General features: G+C 40.2%; 1 protein-coding gene across 4 annotated transcripts; it reads left to right on the top strand.

Annotated features, from left to right (window-relative positions):
* The first annotated feature begins 395 nt into the window (after window positions 1–395).
* Window positions 396–21085, top strand: LOC146488779 (uncharacterized). 4 transcript variants are annotated; one of them, XM_085113572.1, is made up of 5 exons: window positions 396–534; window positions 10651–11479; window positions 13874–14225; window positions 17758–17967; window positions 18638–21085. In XM_085113572.1, exons 2-5 carry the CDS (start codon window positions 10862–10864, stop codon window positions 19675–19677), a joined length of 2220 nt encoding a protein of 739 aa, XP_084969698.1. In that variant the 5' UTR covers window positions 396–534; window positions 10651–10861; the 3' UTR covers window positions 19678–21085. The 4 variants fall into 4 exon arrangements, with proteins under 4 accessions (XP_084969698.1, XP_084969689.1, XP_084969708.1 ...); XM_085113563.1 differs by lacking the exon at window positions 396–534 and adding an exon at window positions 1702–1861; XM_085113582.1 differs by lacking the exon at window positions 396–534 and adding an exon at window positions 8330–8474.
* The last annotated feature ends 891 nt before the right edge of the window (window positions 21086–21976 follow it).

Below are 21976 nucleotides of genomic sequence, written 5' to 3'. Positions count from 1 at the left end.
GAAGAGGACCCACCTTGTCTGAGGGGGGGGGGGGGGGGGATATCGAAGACACCACCTATCTCATGAACATTACCGACAAAATTTTATTGGCTTTAAATTTGAGTTGACATAGAAATATTCAGCTAGCAAGAGACAGCATTGCTAGATAACCAAGAAAAGTGAGGTCTGAATCTCATTGTCATTTTTTACTGCTGGATAAAGGGGTGGATATGCAATAAAGACACCATCTTTTGGGGTTGGGGAAGGGGGGTGTAGGCAGAGACCATCATCTATTTTGTGGCTTGGTGGGTCCTGTTCGATTAATTTTCTCCATTCACCTATTGTTTGAGGTTGATTAATTAATGCATGTTTAATGACTCATGACGTAACTTATTGTGTCAGTTACAGTCAACGCTATTTCTAAACACATTGATCAAAATTGAACGAGGCATTGTATTGTTTGAAGTGCAACTGATCAGCACGAACTGTAACGAAACCAGGTTTGACTTCTTAAAGGAAATCGATAGCAGAGAGCTAGTAACCTCGAAGGAAAAGGTAAGACACTGCTTTTGGCATTATCAGTCACGTACACTAAGTTGGTTTCTCTTCGGTGTGAAGTCGACAAGCCTTGATTTCTTCAAACAGTACTTTGCAACCACGAGTTTGATCAGGAGAGCGTCCGCCAGGCTTTGCGAATTGTCAAAATTACTCTTAATGGAATTAACCTATGGGAGAATTTTTTTTCACAAAATTCCGTGACAGTGGAAGTGAAAGAAACTGATCTTTTGGACTGAAAATGCATTCAGTTTGGGATAAACGGGAGTTGCGTGCGAAGGGAAGTCCAAACATGCAAATCACTCTAAGTTCTAAATTGTAAAATTTATCTGACGTATTTTCTGATGTCCTGTCTTGGCTCTTTTTTTTAAGGATTCGTACTTCAAGTTGCGAATTCCGGCCCAGCGATAAATGAATTTACAGAAAAAAAATGAGGACGGGGTGTACGGAACAAAATGAAATTGTATCCTCGACTCTCGATCGTGAAAAAGACAGATACCCATAGCATGGCGGCCAGTAAATAAATATCCTTTTGTCGATTTGATTGATTGGTTGATTGATTGATTGATTGATTGGAGTTGATAGGGTTCGTTTTTTTTTACTTATGCTCGCAGCATAACTTTATCTTGCTGATGTTTTTGTTGTCGTAAGTTATGCGCGCGACAAACTGACCAAATTGTTTTTCTTCAGCTACAAGCACGCAAAAGAAGCGGTCGGTGTGTATTTGGGGGCCACTCATACTTTCGACCTTCAGACTGCCGTCGGCGACCACCGAAACAAACACATCCTAATGCTTTACGCTGATTGGTCGCCACTTCGTATGGCGAACAGAAATATCGTCAAACAATACTTATTGTAAAACTGGCGGATGAACGAGCACGCACGTAGTGTTTATACCAGAAGGAACGAGATGCGTGCGAATTAATCCACTGGTACGCAAAGCGCTGTAATCTAGCAAACAATTGAAGGATTTCAAAAAGCAATCAGACGTAGCAACAGAGGAGTTCTTTGGGAGGGCATTGTTTTTCCTAAGTGGAAGACAGCTGTGATGACGTCAATGGGTCCGTGCAAGCGAGGCGCGATGAATGCGGCCATGTGAAGGTCATCGCACCGTCTCTCATTCCAGCACGCGCGCGCCGTAGTCACTGTCATTAGATATGAATTGAATAAAAATCTTCTCGATATTTGATTAGCCTCCAAAAGGCGGCCCTCGGTTGCGCAATGTTCGCCAGATTCTTTACATGGTAATCATTGGAATAATTTTTCTGCGCAGCTTCGTCGTCAAGAAAGCCTTGAAAGAACGTTTTGGTTCCTGTCTTCGTACCAGGTGCGTTTATTTCTGTAATCAGTAGGCTTTATAAGATGAATTTGCCAGTGCGAGGTAGAGCGTCGACCGTAACAGAACTGAGAAAAATTTTTATTTGAGCTGACAGATGGCAGTTTGTTATGCAATGAAAAATAAAAACGGGCACAGGTCAATTCGTGCAAAGTAAGGCAGCCACAAAATATCTGTATATACATTCTCGTGATGGTTCGAGAGTATCAATACCTCACCACTACTGGGAGGATTTTGCTACGTTAGAACAGCAACTGCAGCAATTTCAAACTCGAAATTAATCGGCTTCACTGAGTGCGATATTTAATATTTTCCTGTAGGACGTAGCCGCCCTTTTTGCTGCATCTGATATTTTGATCGCCAAACGTTCACTAACCGATATTGTTTTTACAGTAGGAAAATTAATTCGACCGATGTAAAGACGACCTTACTAGGAGAAACTTTTTGCTAAATGTTGGAAACGATTAAACTGCACGCAGCTTTCAGAATTATCGTTCATCGTAAACGATTCATACGAGAATGTTTTTCGTTCCTCCCTTCGGTAGATCAGACCGGCATTTTAATTTGATAGCAGTGCATTGTGCAGGCAGAGGACTATTGTTTCCTGCCGCCCGCCCGGCAATTCACAACAGCGAGCGTGCGGGAGCTCACATCACTTCACGCCAAGCAAGAAAGCCTTTAAAAATGATTTTCACATTTCATTTACAATATCCAAATGTTATGTTTGTAGCCATTAGTTATACAGCTAAACAAAAGACATGAATTCTTCATGAGTTTGCCAGACAGGAAAAGATTTGGTTGAATAGATAGGCGGGTATTAGTTCCGTTATCATCAAAGCGGCACTGAAATAAAATTTTAGTGAAATGTTCATTCGAGGCCAAATGTACAGTTCTGTGTATAGTAAATGATCTTTACAAGTGTGGTTCCAATTGAAACACCGATCTCTCAGAAAACAGCAAACCACAAAGTTCTTAGTATTTCGATGCTGTTAACGGTATTGAATAATCCGCTGAGAGCACATTTAACAGCCATTAGAAACGCACTACTTTTTCATTCGCGTTAAGCTCCAGCTTCACGGGTTATATTCGCGAAAATGGCTGTACGGTACTGGTAAGTCCTTAGAGTGAAATCAATACAAACGATTCACGCCATGTCAAAGTAACATAATTTATTTTAGGGTGGAACTGGTGTCGCTAAACACCTAAGTGATTTCAGGAGACTCAGTTATGCTGTTGTATTTCAGCTCATCTCAGTTTTCTTCGCTGCAGTTTATGTCCAATTATTTACACGAATTATATTCTGTACAGAATTGTTCAGTTTAGCTTCATAAGACTAGAGCGGAGTAGAGGCTTTCTTGCAGACAAAGTATTTTTGTCTGAGAGTAAGAAACAGTTTACTCCAAGGCAGCTAAGGGTTCGTATTTGACCTTAGTCAAAATGATGATCAGGCGAGCCTACCAGAATAATTTTCTGAGATAACATAACCTGAGATGCCTGTTGTAGACAAACCCCAACTCTTTTGACTCAATAAATTGAAATAAAGATAATTTTTAAATGAATAAATAGTTTACAGATGCATTTCCTAAGGAAACTTTGTCCAGTGAAGCCTCGCTCATATTGAGAGTGATATGATGTGTTGGTTTGCAGTGGAAGTCATGTTTGGTTTTGGTCATTTTATCTGCCTTGGTCCTGGAAAATCAGTTTGCCGTCTTAATTTAATCGAAGGTTTATTAACCTACGTGTATCTACATAAAAAGCTCACTGATTCAAGCCTTCTGAATTGTTTATTTTGTCAGCTGTGAATTTCGATGTTACCTCAAGAGTGAATCCGAAGGTCCAAACTTGCTCATTAAAAAATCAGTGTTTTTGCATTTACAAAATGTTGTCAAACAAGCAGGCGTCTAATGACAATACTCACTCAGTCCCTTGAATTTTGGCCTCTTGGATGTAATTCAGTCTTCTAGAACCATCTTGTAAAAGAAAAATGAACAATTCTACACTAGTACAGGATATAGCAGCTTCACTTGAATGATGATATGTTTTACAAACAAGTTCTGTGAATGGTAATGTTTCAGCGTACTCAAAAGATAGATCGAAACATTCTGTACAGTTCAGAAACAACTATACAAAAAATACTGCTCCATAATTTTCATTTGAGTGGCTCAGTACAGTCCAGAATTCTATCCAAAGACTTGTAGAACCACCCTGCTTATAAATAGCACCACAAGAAAGTAAAGCGAGACTTCTCACACCTTTGTGATCACACTTTAATATGTCGTTCACACATGCAAAAATTTGAGCCAATTTGTATGGTGAAATAGACAGTTCCACAGAAGACTAGCTTTCACTTTTATTTTTTTCAGTTTCAGTTTCTTTGTGTAGATCAAAACCGAAAACTGAGCAGTTCAGGTCAAGCATGATAAATATACACCACAGGAAAGCCCTGCTCAAAAGCGGGGCTTTTGAAGTGTACTGTTCCAACTTGACTCGCCCTCGACTCATGATGAAAATGTGGAAATAAGTTGTCAGCACAACGAACGCACCGTAAAAAAATTGGATAAATCAATCAAGCAGTCGAAAATTTCATCCACAGATGAGGGAGACGAGCCAGCTTGTCTCGCATATCCTGGGTGCTACAAGAAAAGTTATGCTCATTAGCTTTCATATTTTTTTTAGAATAGTATGGTCACCTTTTAGGCATGATTTCATCCACAGAGTATAAAGCTGGGACCACGTTGCACAGGACAACAAATCAGTGTACCACTGGGCCGCCATTTTAATATCACAGGTTTGGGTTTCATCCACATTAATAGGCTCTAGTTACCATGTTGTACAGCATGCATTTATAATAAGCATAAACAGCGCCACACCGACAGAAGAATGAATGCTCAGTAGCTTGCATTTGAATGGTCACCTTAGGGTTTCATCCACAGACTCAAGAAGTTAAAAATCATCCTGAACAGCATAACAAACAGCACAACAAGAAAGTACTGCTCAGTAGAATGCTCATGGTCATACTTTAGGGTTTCATCTAAAGACTCAATAAGTTAGAAATCATCCTGAACAGCATAACAAACAGCACCACAGGAAAGTACTGCTCAGTAGATTTCATTTGAGGTGTCACACGTTATGATGTCGTCCAACTCAAACGCTAGTACTACAACAGAGTACACATCTAGGCATTTTACATCACTAGATTGAACTCTGAGGAAGAAAGGATTCAATGTAGCGTGTCAGTTTGTTGTTTGAGGAAGTAAGAAGATCCTCAGTCTCCACGCCCTCTTGAGTTCCATCCAAACAATTTCGTTAGATAACGAATGAATTTCTTTTCAATCTTAGCAAAGTTTTTCTTCCTTTAATGTTCCATAATGATTATTTATGTAAAAAATATCATTCAGATTTATTCTAGGGTAGTTTTACTGTGCCATCTTTGGTTTGAGTTTATACCTTGGAGGATCGTTCCCATTTCAAACCGGTGTAGGGGAGGGAATTCGTGTCAGATGATCTCAGAAGCCAGATGATTTGTATTCTGTATGTACATTTACTCAATATTCCTGAAACTAAAACTTGACCATATTTATCTATTAAGATTAAAACAACTCTATTGAGGCATTAAAGTAGTCATTGCATTACCCCTGTTTTTACTTCCTACTGTTTTTGTGCCCAGTGATGAATACTCGTTTTGAGCAAATACCGAGAATCTGGAGGATACACTGTTGCGGCTGAAGAATTGGTAAAGTCTCAGTACCTCGAGCGACTGTCCCGTAGAGGATGAACATGATTCATAGAAAATAATGAAACATTACAATGCCTGCAAAAGAGATTATTTGGAAGTGATTTCATGAGAAGTGAGATTCCCAAGTAATCGGCAAGTTCTTTTCACAGGGCAGAGGAACTTTCTATGCCTAAGCCTGCTGTGTTTCACTAGCAACCCAGCACTGAATCGGACCATCCTATCTCTGAGAGAACCAACGTATTTAGAGACGATTAAATTCCCCTTTTATCAACCGAACGTCCTCAATCACTATCTTCTAGCTGTTACATATCAAATCTTTGTCAAGCTAGCAGAAGTACCCTTGAACGCCATGATGGGAACATTTAACAGTTACAAACAATGGAGTATGTAAACGAAGAACTACAACTACAGATGCATAATAATTTCAAAATGTTTGTCTCTGGGAGACGAAGAAGCGATGATTTACCCGAGCAACGAGACTTCCACCTCGAATCTCTTGCTGTGTTGGTGCATCAGAAAGATCTGCTCGAGCGAGACAAAAGGCATCATGTTTGGGATCAGCCCTCCTACCTTGAGGGCACAGCTTTGCCAAAGAATCGACCTAATGGTAGAATAAATATGAGGAAAACGTGTTGCAAACTGAAGAAAATTTAGTCTATCTCCTCAACATTGAAGTAGACAAGCTAGACTAACCGCCAAATAGCGAAATATTTGACAACGATCAAGATAGCAAATAGTGAAAGTGAACTCTTGTGGCATAGATACATTTAACGGGCGGGGTATTTTTATGGTTGAAATGAAATGTCCAGTGACTTTTGATGCAGTCAGAGGTCGTAAAATCGACATTGCTTGCATAAAGGGAGAAAAAAATACCAGCTATCGTTCATCAGTAAAAAATAAAGTAGATTTCCTGTGCTCGGGTCAGGAAAGATTGCAATGAGGGCATTGGATGATGCGTTAACTCAGCGTGCGCGATGACAGCAAGCTTAATCTAAACAGCATTGCTCTTAGCAAGGTTACGGCTACAAACTTGTGTACTACGGCGGCCTTAACGTAAAAACTTTTACTGACTACGAATAGGCAAACATTATGAGTGTCTCAGCTGTTAAAATTGTATGAATTTCGATAACCTCTACAAGTGCATTGTAGAATTGAATGCCTTGGCAGTGACAGCAAGCATCATCTTTTGTTAGAATCCCACACAACAGCTGGTAAGGCGTTATTTTACCGAATAAATCCATAAACCAACTAATTTTACTCTAAATTTTGCGTCTAAAATGAAAAATTTTATATTTACTTTTGAATGCTCCAAGGAAAAGAAAAAAAACATAAAAGAATTAATTGCTTAAATGTTCTTGTCAAGAGGGCTTTCGTGACAAAGAAATAAATTGTCATATTTCCGCACAATCTATTTATACAATGTTAGAGAGTCGCTTTTGCTTACATTATATCCTATGGCTTCCGTTGTTGTTTAGCCTTGGAAAAAGAGAATTTACCTTACTGAAAATCTTTTGTTATCCAACACAAGACTAGCATGATTAACAATTCACTTACTACGCATGTCAGCAGCCGATCACCACATGCCCTACCGAATGGGTGGCCGTATTGAGCAATACTTGTTCAGTTATTGAGCAACCTTTGAACAGTGAATGGTATTGTGCAATTGTTATTGCTTCTTACGAAACTTGCAGTTTGTCGCGGAAAAGGCGTTCCCCTCTCCAGTGAAGGTAAATGGGTTTTTTTCACATACATATCTAAACACAAACAATTATTTCCTTAAAAGACAAGCTAACAGGTTTTGTAGCCAGCTGGGATCATGGGGAAAACAGCTTTTGGGTGGACGCCACAGTTTGTCCACGCACAGCCGGTTGTAGTAACGACCAGCTGATATTTGAAGGGTCGGAACCTTAAAAAAAACACTTGACGACAACTGTCACTCTCACATAGTTTCCAACAATAAGATCCGACTGGTACCTTTTAATTTTGTTCAAACATTGTTGTGTTTTATCATGATTCCAACGTTGTATTTTTTTTTTTAGGAAGCTGTTAATTAGTTCAGATACTGATCCCACAACCTTGAAGGCTCAGTGTTTTTCATTGTCCTAGACGCCAAGAAAGGTTTCGCACTCAGTTTGACGTTGTCGACGTCAGGCGAGAACACTGATCCTACAAAACATTCTTTCTGTGATGGAAGCGCTACTGAGCCCACAATTCCAAAACATCCATGCAATTTTTCACTTTGTAGGTCTTTGTACTCACCGCTCCCAGGGCGCCAACAATTATGGGAGCACCACAACTTCTGTACAGTTCTGTAATCCTTTCTCGGCAAGCTCTGACCCTCTTGCCGAAAGGGTAGGGAAAATCGGAGAACTGTTTACCAGTTCTAGATCTCTCTACGTTAAAAATGTCTTGAGTATTTTATATATTTCCGGTATAGGATCCATTTGAATGGTAAATGCGAACCTGAATAATTCTCACTCTTTAATGGAGCGGATTGAGCAATCCTCATTCAATTATTCCGACAAATTTGCCACGTGCAGCCATTATTGTTTCTTTCTTTGCAAATTCGATTTTTAAACAATTTTTCCTAAATATTTATGCGCGAGATAAGCGATCAAGCTTTGCAGTCAGCTGTGATACCGTCCGAAATACGACTGCTTCGAACACGATCAGCTCTGTAGTCTGGCCAACTTTTTGACGCCTCATGACATCATAGCTAACGTCAGCCGGAGAAAAGATATGCAGCTACTTTGCAACTCTCCTCATTGTGATGTTGAACATTCAGTTGTGAGCGTTGTAAATTGATGGAGATGTAGTTAGTTTTGGTTAAAAAGCGGCTCAATTCTTCGTTCCTCAGTGTGTATTCAAGTAAGTCACTGGACCTCTCGCCATTGTATGTTGCATTTGAAACATGGTTAGTTCACAATCGTTGAGTTTTACTAAAACGCTGGTACCTTAATATATAAACAAAAGAGCTTTCTTTCTTGATGATCGTGACAACTTTCTACCGACGTCCGCTCTAAACCATTTAGCGCGGCAGCCGAAGCGCATATAGATTGCTCACAGTAATTCTAAATAAACTCGTCCTAACCATTTTTAGACTTTTTAGAAAACTCCAAACCGTTTCGAAAAGGCAGATTATATAACCTTTGAACATGCCTCAAGAAAATGACAAATTAGTTGCAAGATAAGAATTTTTCCCTAGAAAAGGACAATAGGTTTTATTATTTTTCTAAGTTAAAGGTCGCCGATTTTTTCCAGCCTTGGTGAACAATAAGATTGCGGGGCCAAGGTTTCAGTAAATTAATCTGCAGTGATAACACTCATTGTGTGATCCAGACGTATTCATACGTGGATTGTAAATCACTCAAATAGCCGTTCGATCGAGACTCCCGCCATGTTAATAGTTCAAATTATATGCTATACATGGGTGGATGCGATATTGCTTCAGACCTTGTAATGCACCGAGCTGCGTCTGCTCTTTTCAGTGACATTCTCACGTGCTATTTCAGTATTCAGGTCGCGCTCTAACAATGTTAGCTGTACCTTCTTAAGTATCGATCTTAAACGCATAGGACATCCGGTGATAGCAAACTAACGAAGGATTTCCTGGGTTAAGACTCTTAAAAGCGGACCCAAATCAAACAAATGCGAGTAAAACGATCATGCACGAATCAAACCCCGAATAGGGAAATGTAGGCTGCATTTTGCTACTATTTGGTTACAAGCGCCGTATATAATCAAAAATACCTTTTAATTTTTTTTTTACACTTCTCTGCGTGACTTATTGGATACCTTACATTTGCGGAATAGCGAATTTTCCAGTCCACCATTAAAGACTGTCACACTAGGTCTGCAACTACTCCGTTGATTTTTTTAAAGATCCAAAGTCCGAATTAATCAGAAATTATTCCGTAAGGGGTATATCCTTAACGACCTTGGCGTTACAGCGAAACCGCACAGTCTTTGATATATTCTCTTTTGATATCGTTTGAACAGGAAGCGAAAGCCACTACATATTCAATGGTTTGAATATTTATAGCTTGTCGCGTGTTCACAGCGATAATGTTATGTGTCTGGCAAATTACTCCAATAAATAAGGTTTTTGTGCGAACCCCGCTTATTCTTCAGCAAATAATATTCTTCGATATCAAATATGCAGAAATAAACTCTATTTATTCTGCATCACTTCTCGCTAACTAATACCGGGATTAATTTACTGACGATCGCCTCGCTGCGATTGCGAAATCGCTCAAAATCTCTGTCGGCCTCGAGGTTTGAATTGTCAGGAATTGCAAAAATGTTTCTATCAAAATCTTGCGATCTTTTTCCCCGTTTTACACAAACGAACCAGTCTCCATCGTGCCGTTTGTCTAGTCGCTGTTTTCGCCACAACTGGTGAATTCATAATTTACAGGGGGAAAGCAATTTTATCACATCTTTCGGTTAGTTTAGTCTCGATCGTTTGCGTGGGATGGAATGACGTCATCACTCTCGCAGAGCACAATGGTTTGATTATGAATCTTTGAGTCGTACGTGTACATGAATTATTCACAAACTGGCTGATAACACACAACAAACGCGCCACAAATGGCGAAAATCATATTTTTGTTCAGCTGCTGACGGAGAAAATGAATTTAGCATAAAAAAGGGAAACTTCGCAAAGTTCTGCTTCGCATCGACTCACGTCGACGATGTCACTTTCAGATGCGATCGGTCGGCCATTGACGTAATTAAGGTTTACGTTTCATAAGCTCCGTCTAGATGAAACAGGAGGAATTGAAAACAGATAACTTTTCAATTGGAGAAGCGTGTTATACAACATCATATCAACCCCGTCTTGCATCTCACAGTTTTCACGCCCCAACGATCAACTTGACAAGATGAATTTTAATTTTTTTTCCCCATAAAAGAAAATTTGCTGGCAGACATGAATTTAGTGTTTTATGACAGGACAATGAAATGCCGTAATAGTAGACTTGATATTTAGTCCTGTACTCGTTTCTCATTGGTCGACTTAACGGTTAGCGTTTCACTCCGACAGGTCGTTAGCCAATCAGACGTGTGAGATGTCAGCAGGGCATCACGCCAAATAAAAGCGGCAAGCTGATCGCCGACAGACGGCAGTTGGCTCGCCGCCGGTGTCGCCCCGTGAAAAACAGAGACTTTACACATGATAACTTCCGAGAAACTTCGCGTTCTCTTCACATTTCTTTTTGTGGATCTGCAATTTGTCTGGCCACGAGAATGTGAACATGTCTGCTAGTGAAACCGTTGACCCAGCAGTCTCGCTAGACGTCAGCACAGGTTTACCGCATGCTAATGAACTTACGACACTGCAGCAAAGTCTTGGCTCCGGATATAATCGTGACGATTCTCACGAACTAAACTCCAACTGCGGCTCCTCGGCACAAATGCCTCCTTTGAACCAGAATTCTAATTCTACGGGAGCAGGTCCCGCTCACATCAACTTCACGCACTCAGAAGCGTCCAACTTCGGCGTGAAAATAGAACCAAGCGATACAGCCCAAAAAAATATCGGCGAGCCGCTTCGCTTTGACGTGAACAGCGAGCGGACGCCTGCAGATGGGCTGGTAACGGAAGAACCGTTGGAGATACAATGCGGAGAAAATGCCGCGCTGCTATATGTGTCTAAATTGTGTCAAGGAAGCAAAGGTCCTTGTATTTTATTTCAAGGAGAATGGTTGACTCCAAATGAACTTCAGTACATCAGTGGAAGAGAAACTGCCAAAGACTGGAAAAGAAGTATACGTTACAAAGGGAAGTCTCTGAAAAGTCTGATCGCACGCGGACTTATCAAAGTTCACCCACCGATATGTGACTGTCTGGGATGCAGAATCTCATCGCCAGTGGTAAGGAATTAGTTTTTATATATTTATACAATAAATCACTGATCTTAGAATATTTCATTTTTCGACCTCTGTGGTCTACCAACTTAGGTTGTCGCATACTGCTGTTGGAATTGCATTCATAACATGTTCACAGGTAACTGAAGGTTTACTGCCAAATATTACATAGCTCTTTTCCTGATGATATAGAAATTTTCTTGGTATGTTTATGTTTCTCAGCATGCTGGAACCCAAGCCGGTTAAATTAAAATCTGAAGCCCCAATATCGGCCCACGAAATCCATTAACATTAAAAAGGAGACAATTATCCCTCTCTACTTGTGCCACTGTAATAACCTTCGGTGCAGTTTAGAACAAATGACCCTAGAAATTTCAATGACAGTCTACAAACAGTAAGGCGATTATTGATCCAGAAAATCACAAATATGGGTAAATTTTTTTTGGTACATCTCAAATATTTTTTGTTCTGCTAATTGACAGCTTTGAAAGAGCGCAGATATTTGTTTGCGAATACAATCAAGTTGACGGGAAAAGGCGGGACAATATGGCGATAAACTTGACAGTTTAGAGAAACAATGGCCCTTGAAAGTGTTTCACAGTTTTAGGTGTTTGATCAAGTGACATCAATACTTCGCGGATTCATTCTTTGTGGTGGGGCTAAGCTCGATTTTGCCTGACAGAGATAATCGTTCCACTGTTGCGATAACGTTTTGTGAGTACGACCGTGCAATATCTGGAATTGATTCTTTTGTTCCTTCGATGATTCATGTTTCGACGCTACTTGTAGTTGTTTGTCCAGGTTATTTTTTGATTCAGTATGGAAAGTGCAAGCGCTCTGTGGCAAATTCTCTTTCTTTGCTACATGAATAGCAAGTGAGTTCGTCATATAATTAAACCTAGCAGACTTTATACCATAGGGTCAGCAACAAATACCCCTCACACCCCACCCGCTGCTTTCGACATATGAACTCAGTGTTTGACATATTCTACAATGCACTTTGTTTCAACGAATCAAATCATTTCCGGATCTTGTGTGAAGCACAGGATTGATACGCACTCGCGTAAAAGTACGATCATGGCTAAGCACACGAACATACTGCGAAAAAAATAAGTACAAATGTTATTTGCAGGCCCCCACCTGCAGGATGTTTACGAGAATTTTTCAAGCATGTCTGTTTTGTTTTGCTGTTTATTTATATATTTTTGCCAGTATGAAATTTCCGAAAGCTCCGTAGAATGCGCGCTAAATACCTAGTAATTAAACGAGAGGAAATCGAAAGGTCCTATCGCTATAGAGTGGCTGGATTAGCTTTAATTAATAAAACTTACGTCCACGGGTCAAATGTCAGTACAAAACACGGCTTTTCTCGAGTACATTTTGTGCATTTGAGACGCCGGGCGAATTTTCTCACGTACGCAGCAATTTCGGCATTTTCGAACCCCAGACACATTGCACTGCTCACAGAAAAAAAAGAGAATACAATTTTTATTGGGGTAGAGCTCCGTTAAAATCTTTTTACAGCATTTTGAGGTTTATCCTATTGCTATATGCAACTGACAGCTTCTTCATACAATATTTAGCCAGCGGAGGAATTGGGAACGAATGATAGCCTTTCAATATCTTCCTGGGGACCTTTGCCCATATCATTTATTCCTGCCGAGCACTTCGTGTAATACTGGTCTTGAGGCTTATCTATTGTTTATGTGCTAGCTACGGTAAACATTGTACCTACACCAGCGCACTCAGAATGTTTATTGAAGTGAGCATTCAGCTAAAAATATTTATTCAGTTTAAAACGTGTGACGGCTGTTAGAACCGGAGATCAAAACGTGAACTGTTTAGGACGCTCGTTTGTTCCCGCAGGCACAGCTAGTACTTCAGTCAGTGAGTAGTATTTTGAGCATTTCGATGGAATATGTGTTCAGATGCCTCATGCAGGCATTCGCATTGATTGTGGAGAAAATCTGCAGGTTTTGTTTAGGAATCGTTAACTCGAGCTTTCGCAACTTTGGAGAAGATAACACTTTGCATTTCACTGTTTTTCGGAGATACACGCATGTCTTGTTGAAGAGAATCCCAGCAAGGATGTTTCGGAAAAACTGAACAAATGCAGCTTGAAGATTTGGGTGATAAGGTTCTTTTTCCGACTAAGGCTTTCTGTGACTTGAGTTTTCAAGCCATGAGTCCTTGGAGAACAAACCGTGTTAGCTTACACAGATATCCTTTTAAAAAGCTCTTGAAAACGATCTAAGAAACACGAACGATTGAAAACGTTATTTAAAGTAAGTAGTATACTTAAATGTTCTTTTTCGGTGGACCTGAACTTCGTAGAATCTTCTAAGTTGTTTTCAAAATCAGTATCTCCGAGAACCAACTTTCTGTTTTATTCCGGAACAGAACCGCGGCAGATTAGCCAGTAAATGCAGTGTTTCGTCTCCACCCTCCCCCACTAGAAAAAGGAAGGAATCTTCCAAGCCTGTCTGGAGGCAAGATGGTTTTGACGGCGAGCTGGGCTTCTCTGGCGCAAGACAAAGCTCATCTTCTGAAGCCGACAACTGTATGACTGTGTCTGTTGTGCGCAACGGCGTTGATCCGAGGGCTTCTCCGGTTGATTCCAACTCATCTACCACGTCGGATTGTTCCGACCCTGCCGACGACTGCCCATTTTCTCCCGGCACTGAGCCTAAACGAGCGCGAAGTTTATCGCCTGTGAACTCAGCTAAGCTGGTCAACATGAAAAGAAGAACAAGTAAGTCCGCAGTGTTATTGAACAATGTCCGGTGTTGTTTCTCTCAGCAGCCCCACAAAACAAGCTCGTATCTGCTGTTTATTTATACAAGCAACTCTGGAATGAAAAAGTTTCGCTGTTTCCTCTGCTATATATCGTGCAGCCATTGTTGTTAATGCAGCGAGTTCTACCTGAACGGAATAAATCTCACGCATATAGGATTACTGTCTTTGGCTATATAGAGAAAATAAAATCTATAGCGCAGCTACAAGAACGAAAGGGAAAATGTTTTTGTTTGCACTGGAGACAGAGAGTTGAAAATTTTAATGGGGTTAAAGGTATGCTATCATTTTGGAAAAAATTGGGCTTGTTTCAAATGTTATGTTGTTGACGTGCCATTGGCTTGGCTCTGGCAGTTGTTTAATTTCCAATTTATCGTGTAACAAGACAGAACTCGGCGCCTGCACTATATGTTTTTAGTTACGTGCTGTAGTGGTACGATTTGAGACTGGTCGCAGTGATACATGTAGTTAATCACGACAGTAGCTGCACTAATAGCAACTTTTGAGGCCGCCTTTATTGTTGACCGTTCATGAAAAGGAAGCAGTGAAATATACCATTAGGTGTATTTAGAGTGCTGGACAGAACTCAGAAACGGTGTCTTGATATTTTAAATTCCTGAATTCTTTCTCTTTTTTAACCTCAGATACTCATTACTGTTCGATAATCTCTTTAATTTCTGATTTAGTTGAAAGAATAACAGTCAAGGTGAAAAGAAATATTTACCCAAGCGGCCGTTTGAGTATGTTGTTGAAAGAGTAATTTCCAAATCTAATATTAGACTGTTAAAACAGAAAAAAACCTTACTGAAGAATGCTTTGCTTTGACGTTCTTTGGAAAATGAGAACAATTTTTACCTCAGGCATTTAAAGAAAAGACAACGCGAAGTAATTAAAAAAATTAACTTCTGCTCGTGGAGGCACCCGTGCGATGAGTCATTCGCGTTCAGATTTTGTTGTTCAGACGAAATATTTTATATCTTGTGATCAAAGTGCCAATCAACTGAGAGCAGTTACGTGTATGATTTTAGGCTTCATGTCTGATATCAAAGTCACCTTTTATCGGGAAAATATGCTGAACCTTTATAACCCGCTATTCTTGAAAATTCAGTTACAATAGTGCTATCGGATTTTCACAGAGGACAAAAAGTTGTTCGTGCGTTGGTCGAAAATTCTTTTACCTAGAAGGTTCAGTGAAATTTAATATCTTAATTGAATTACCTCTTAGCAAATAAAATATTGATTTAATTGTACAGTGCAGTAAGCCCTACTTGCCTTTTTATTGATGCTCTATATAATTTTTTCCTGTGAATTTTTCCGCTCCAGAAGTAATTCAGTTTTCATCGCCAGTTCTTAGTTAAGACTGAAGTAAAGCCATGAAATAATTGGTAGTCAAGATCCATACTATAATCCCTTTGCAAGGTTCGTTAGCTCTTTGCCTCCATCGTGTTCGTTATTAAAGTTTATTTTTGATGCGAGGAAAAGAGTTTTATAATGTTACCATCGCAACTTGAGACCAGCAATTGCCCTGAATCCGCACTTTACGTATAAAAAAGTTTACTGAATTAGATACAGCCTGAATAAGGACAAAGTGTGGTTCAGTTATACGTTAAACATCTCGTTTCACATGGTATTGTTAAGCATGGTTGTAAATATCGCATGTGAAACATCAAATCTCAGTGAGTAATATTCTCCCATTATTTTCCGGCAGTTGACCATCATCCTTTGTTTGAGAGAAGGCACCTGGGCTCGTCTCTAAAATGTAGCTGTTTTAACATTTTCACGACGGTGAAACTGCACATGTATTTTTCTTTTCTGTTCATTTGTTTCTGTGTTAAAATCTCCTACCTATACCCTTGTTTCGTTTCAGCGGCCGCTAAATTTGCGAGTACGTGAGAAAATTTGTGACGTCATTGCGCACAATTCAAGAATAGCTTTGTTCCTGGGGCTTTTTGTTCGATCTGCAACAAAATATGACTTATTCTGTATCAAATTTTCGTGCACTCTCGAGATTAATTTTCTCTGCTGGTTGTCAGCGTTAAAACCCTTTTTCCGGATCTGCTCTGAGCACGGAAGTGCGTTTTACATACCACTGCGAGCAAAATAGCTTGGCCCGGCTTGCATGCAAATCGTAAGCGATTTCCTCTCATTTTCTTTGGAATCATTGTTTGCTACAAAGGCGGTCACAGAAAACATTCAGCTTTTCTAGAACGCTGGAGGCATATCAGGAAAAGCCCGGTGTCTGGGAATTTGTTTTTCCGTGCGATGTTGAGTTGTCACCCAGTGCGTCTTCCATCAATACTACAACACCACGCGGTCCGCAGGAAGTCAAATCAAAATGGAGCTATATTGGGCGTCTGCGGATTCACGAATTTTCCGCGCTTACCGGACGTCTTTTTCTATTTCAGCTTTTGTACTCTGATGCAAATATAAGGAAACGGTTTGTGAAAACAAAGCAAAACAAAGAGTACTAAACTCTAATGGGTTTTATGCCCGCTATTCTTAGTGTTACTTAAAAAGCTAAATGACACGTCCGAAAGTCCAAAAATAATGGTTAAGTTTTGTTTTTAAAAATATGCCTCTGTTGGACTTTTGCTGCGGATCGCCAAGAGATGGATTGCAATTTTTTCAAGTTCTTTCCTTTTTTCGTTGAAAGGAAAGTACTAAACACTACAGTCTTCTCTTGTTATGCTGGGCACCCCCTTAAAACAGCAATACTTAAAAAAGACCGCTTTGTTCTTTTGCGTATTGTTGTTGTCATGACGACGCTTGCCGAAAAACTGAAACCAATATGTATGTAGTATCGTGAAGAAGGGATTTTACAGACGCTTGGCGAAAAAAACCCTGTGGCTGTGTTTTCTTTTGCGGCAACTGAAATAGTTTGCGTTTCATCGAGATTTTTAGCTTGTCCGTATGTGGGAATCTATTTTTGTTTGCTGTGTACACAAATATCGTTTTCTCATATGTTGCGACAGCTTATCGGAGATTAACAAATGACACGGTGTACAGATAGACAGCTGAGGCGATTCATCCACCGGCTGCTCGCCTTCCGCTATTTTTATTCCAACAGATACTGAGCTGTGTTTATCACCCGCTTGGTTGGTCATGCACAACGTGTGCAACTTCCTTCTTGAATTTGAAAGAAACCGCAACACGGTCATATTGGGAAAAGTCTTTTCTAAGTAGGTTTTGAAACAACTTTTCTTTAAAGCAACCATAGAAATTAACACAAACGCCAATCTATCTCATTTAGAAACATGTTCTGCTGACGTCTATTGGAGGAATATCGAAAAGTGAACTAACTCATGATGGCTGGCATAGTATCAACAGTTGAAGGGGAAAACTATGAGTTGCTTACTTGACGATAACAACTATACCATTCGGCGGGGTCGTCATCGTAACGGGTGGAACGCTTGATATCTGAATTGAGGAATAAGCAAGTTTTCAACAATGTCTCTATCTAAATCATTGTTATTCCTTTTGTACTTCAACAGCCGAGAGATTCCAGTTCGACCCAAAAAGCACGTTTTTCTTCCGAGATCTTCCGACCGAATACGCGTCTCCGCCGAATACGGACGCTTCAAAGCAGGGGCGAAAAGACCTTACCCCAGTTGAATTAGCGAACCATTATCGATCTCAAGAAACGGGAGAAATTCCTGGTGGATCCCCGGGAAAGAGGAGCGCTTTTAGAGCGGTGCATCAAGGTGAGATATCATTTGCATTCATTTAAAGAGGACCCTGGCTAATCTTGTCGTAAAATTATGAAGTCTCCCTTAATGATTCGCAGTACAAAGGCGAATTCTTCTTTTCTGGAGGGAGGGGAGAGGGACGGCGGGGGATGGACACAAACTTCAGAACCATGCTGTTTTTAGCTTTGATATTTCATTATTTTGCTTCAAAACATGTATTTTTTGTAGTGGTAAGTCAGTTGGTTGGTACGTTGATTTTATCACGTTATGAACGTTGTCAGGAGCGAATTGGCTCGTATAGTTGTTTACTGAATAAAATTGAGACTTCCTGGGCGAGGAGCTAGATGTTTTTCTTATCTCAAAATGATCATGTCATTTTTTCCCTGCCACGATAACACTTCTGTTCATTGAAGACTATGTTTTCCTAAATTGGCTGATGTTTAGACCATTGGTACGTTAAAGTTTTCAAGTATTCCTTTTGTGTCTTTTTTTAACATGGGAAGAGGGAGGGAGAGGGAGTGGGGGAGTTTAATAGAGCTTTCCCGATATCGAAGAATTTTTTGATACGATACGATACGATTTACGATATCGAAGAGTCTTCGACGTCGGAGAAAATCACACCATCAGTTAGGACTCTCGGTCGAGTTCCGACTCAGCTGTTCATTCTTATTTACTCTTTCCACAGATACACTCAATTCTCATAATGAGATGGCTGGTGAAAACCATGTGAACAGCGATGTTCTTCAGCGAGACCTTGCCTCACGAGCAGCAAAGAACCCAAAACAACAACAAAAACCACCCGCGCCATTCATCCCATTCACGCAACTCCCCAGCCCCTCCCCCCTCATCAGTTCCACCCACACCTCCCCAAGACTGTTACCAGATCCCTTGTTATTAGCTTCCCCTCACGGTCCAAACATTTACCATCAAGCTTTAAGAGGGAGCCTGTCTGGAGTCCCTTCAGCTGCTTTACATCAGAGTTTAATGCACTACAGACTGCTAACACCTCCCTCACCTCACAGTCCACTGGCACAAAATATTCCGCTCCAGTCCTCCTTTATTCAAGCCAACGCTGCTGCCGCGGCAGCAGCTCGCGCTGGTCTCCAGGGCCTCCCGGTCACACATTCTTCACTGTCGATGCACCGTCCCTCCATACACACATCGTCTAAGAACACTGCTCTCATGAACGGACACAATGATGAACATACGAACTTGAAAAAACCCCGAATCACGCACATGGACGACGAGAAACAGGGAGACGAGGATCGAGATCACACCAAAGAAACAGAAGCTAACTGTGAAAACCGAAATCCTCAAGCTTCGGTTTATAGTCGTGATTGCGTGACCCGAAAAAGCCCCGATGTTTCAACAGGTTCAAATGAAAGACATAGTCCATTCGCCACACCCAAGGCTTCACCAAGCGGTAAAGACCCACCTCAAGTGCTACCTCATAAATTGGTGCCACGCTTTTGGCCGGATTTGAACGAGAGTGTCCTGGAATGGAGCGTTGATGACGTGTGTCACTTCGTGTCTTCTCTGACCGGATCCCCGGATATCGCGCATGCGTTTAGAGAGGAACATATCGACGGACATTCGTTTGTTTTAATGCAAGAAGATCACCTATTGAATAGGATGTCAATAAAACTCGGGCCCGCTCTAAAAATCATTGCGCAGATCAAGAAACTCGCCGAGAATTTAGAAATCGAAGAAAACAGCTCGAATTAAAGCCGATATTTGCATTCGTATTTACATACTGTACACTCAGGACGTGCTTCTATTAACCTATGGTTTCCTGTAACCTTACCTTTTGTTCGTAGCTTGACATCTTTAAGGAACTGACGCATTATCACTCAAATGTTAAGACTGTGTGGTTAGCCTGATGTCCAGACGTTCGCCGCGGGCGTGAGGCGACCTTCACCTTACGAGAATGTTTAACCGCAGATTTGTGGACTGATTTCCGCCATCTATCACCGCTGTTTCAACGTACGCGCGAAGCAAGCTCAATTAACACAGCTTTATCGTTATCTGCGTAAAAAACATCTCATTACATGTGGTTTAAAACAGTGTGTTGTTTGTCATATACAAAAGATTCCGAACATTTCAACAGGCTAGTTTGAATAATTTTGGTTTCTCCTGCCCGGAAATGTCCAGAAGGAACAGAACGCCTTGAAAGTTTAGTTCTTTTTGGTGGAGATGTTTTAACTTAAAAGTGTACGTCCCTTTTATTGCCGACCTCCCGCAAGTTCGTTTCTGTTTGCTGTTGTTTCAAGTTTTTTCGGCGCTGTTCCAGCATTTTCGCGTTAAATCTTCAATGGAATTTCCCTTCGTGGTTTTTTGACAAAACCGCTTGCCCAAGTCAATGCCAAACAAAGGCAATAAAATCACGTAGAAATCTAATTTTTCGTTGGCTGTAAATTCATGTGAAAACTTAAAAAGTTATTATGCAAGAGGACTAAGAAAAGACATTTAGCTTTTTCGTGTATTATATAAAGATTAAGAATCGGTAAATCAAATTAAGGTGTTGCATTGTTCATAAACGCCAACGCTTTCCGTTTAGAGAGAGTTTCAGAAAGCTAAAGAAGCTTTTCTTTGACTGAGAAGTGTGCAATTACTGACGTACCAGTTTAGTTTTTAATAGAGCAGAAATCGTTTGTTGGGTTTTGCAGATTTTTTTTTTTAATTCTTGTTTGGATAGGTAAACTTTTTCATAAAAATCTTTATTTTATGCCGATGAAAGGAAAATCGAAACAAATGCGAGGTATAAGTATACTGAATAGAATCAGAGCGTTGAAAACGCTATTTTTCTGTTTAATACCTGACATATTAAATATTTAGAGACCACAAGTCTATAAAAGAAGTTATACGCCGAGTGTGTGTTTGATATGTGGTGAGAAATCATGATATTTATTTTATTTGTTCGATAAGAGTTTTAAATTGTTGTATGAAAACAGGAGTAGAATAAGAAGCTAGCGTCTATTTGGGATTGAGGTAATCCCAATTAACTGCAGGGTTTGTTGTTTTAAATAGACCTTTGCGTTTTGTCCTGGTGCAGGTTACCGCAAAAAAAAGTAAACAGTTAAGTAAATACGCAGAAATAAGAGTGTGTCAGTTTGAATAAACAGAAAACAGATAACTTTGGCGTTGATGTCTGTCTTGGGAGATAAGTTTGCATTATGCGTTCAGTTTTGGTTAATTCAGGGTGCGTTCGATTGGGAAATCCGGAATCCAGATTTCCCAATCGAACGCAAAATCCGAAAACGGATTTCACCTCCGAGAAATCCGTTCTCAGGGTGGATTTCAATTAAGAAATCCAAATCCGAATTTTTTGGATTTCCTTTTTTGTCGTTCGATTGGGAAATCCGAAAAAGGATTTGCTTGACTATTCTCGTGAACAGCGGACTATCTCGAGCTAATTAAGCGTACGTTTTTGGCGCGGAACGGGTACGCTGTTCACGAGAACAGTTTAGCAAATCCTTTTTCGGATTTCCCAATCGAACGGCAAAAAGGGAAATCCAAAAAATCCGGATTTGGATTTCTTAATTGAAGTCCACCCTGAGAACGGATTTCGCGTTCGATTGGGAAATCCGGATTTAGATTTCGAAAATCTAAATCCGGATTTCCCAATCGAACGCACTCTCAGAGTTCATCAGTCCAGATCGCGTGGACAGTAAATGCTACGTAGGTAAAGTATCACGTGATAAGTGTCCGGCAAATAAAAGCTGTGCCACGTGACTTTTTTAACCGATCCGTGATATGGTGGATTCTGCAACACGATTCTCGTTGAACTAAATTCTTTTTTGACTAAATAATAATAACTGTAATGATAAATAATCGATACATTTGCCGGATGGAAATAAATACAAATTTAGGTCAAAATGTAATTATTAAAAGTAAATTAAACGTTTTCGATCACCCAGGTCATTACCGAAGCATAAAACCGGACGGACAGGGATGGGCAACCAGAAAGCATTGAGAAATATCTAATAACATGTACAACTCTTACAGGCCAAAAAAATATTGAAAC

This window comes from Pavona decussata, unplaced genomic scaffold, assembly GCF_977016875.1.
Source record: "Pavona decussata unplaced genomic scaffold, jaPavDecu1.1 SCAFFOLD_8, whole genome shotgun sequence".
Classification (NCBI taxonomy): Eukaryota; Metazoa; Cnidaria; class Anthozoa; order Scleractinia; family Agariciidae; genus Pavona; species Pavona decussata.
The sequence above is the reverse complement of the archived record's forward strand: the minus strand, read 5'-3'. Positions and strand labels throughout refer to the sequence as shown.

Coding starts and splice junctions, on each gene's coding strand:
- LOC146488779 (XM_085113572.1), top strand. CDS start 10,862: ATGTCTGCTAGTGAAACCGTTGACCCAGCAGTCTCGCTAGACGTCAGC. Junction 14,226..17,757: donor CAACATGAAAAGAAGAACAA/GTAAGTCCGCAG, acceptor GTACTTCAACAG/CCGAGAGATTCCAGTTCGAC. Junction 17,968..18,637: donor TTTTAGAGCGGTGCATCAAG/GTGAGATATCAT, acceptor CTCTTTCCACAG/ATACACTCAATTCTCATAAT.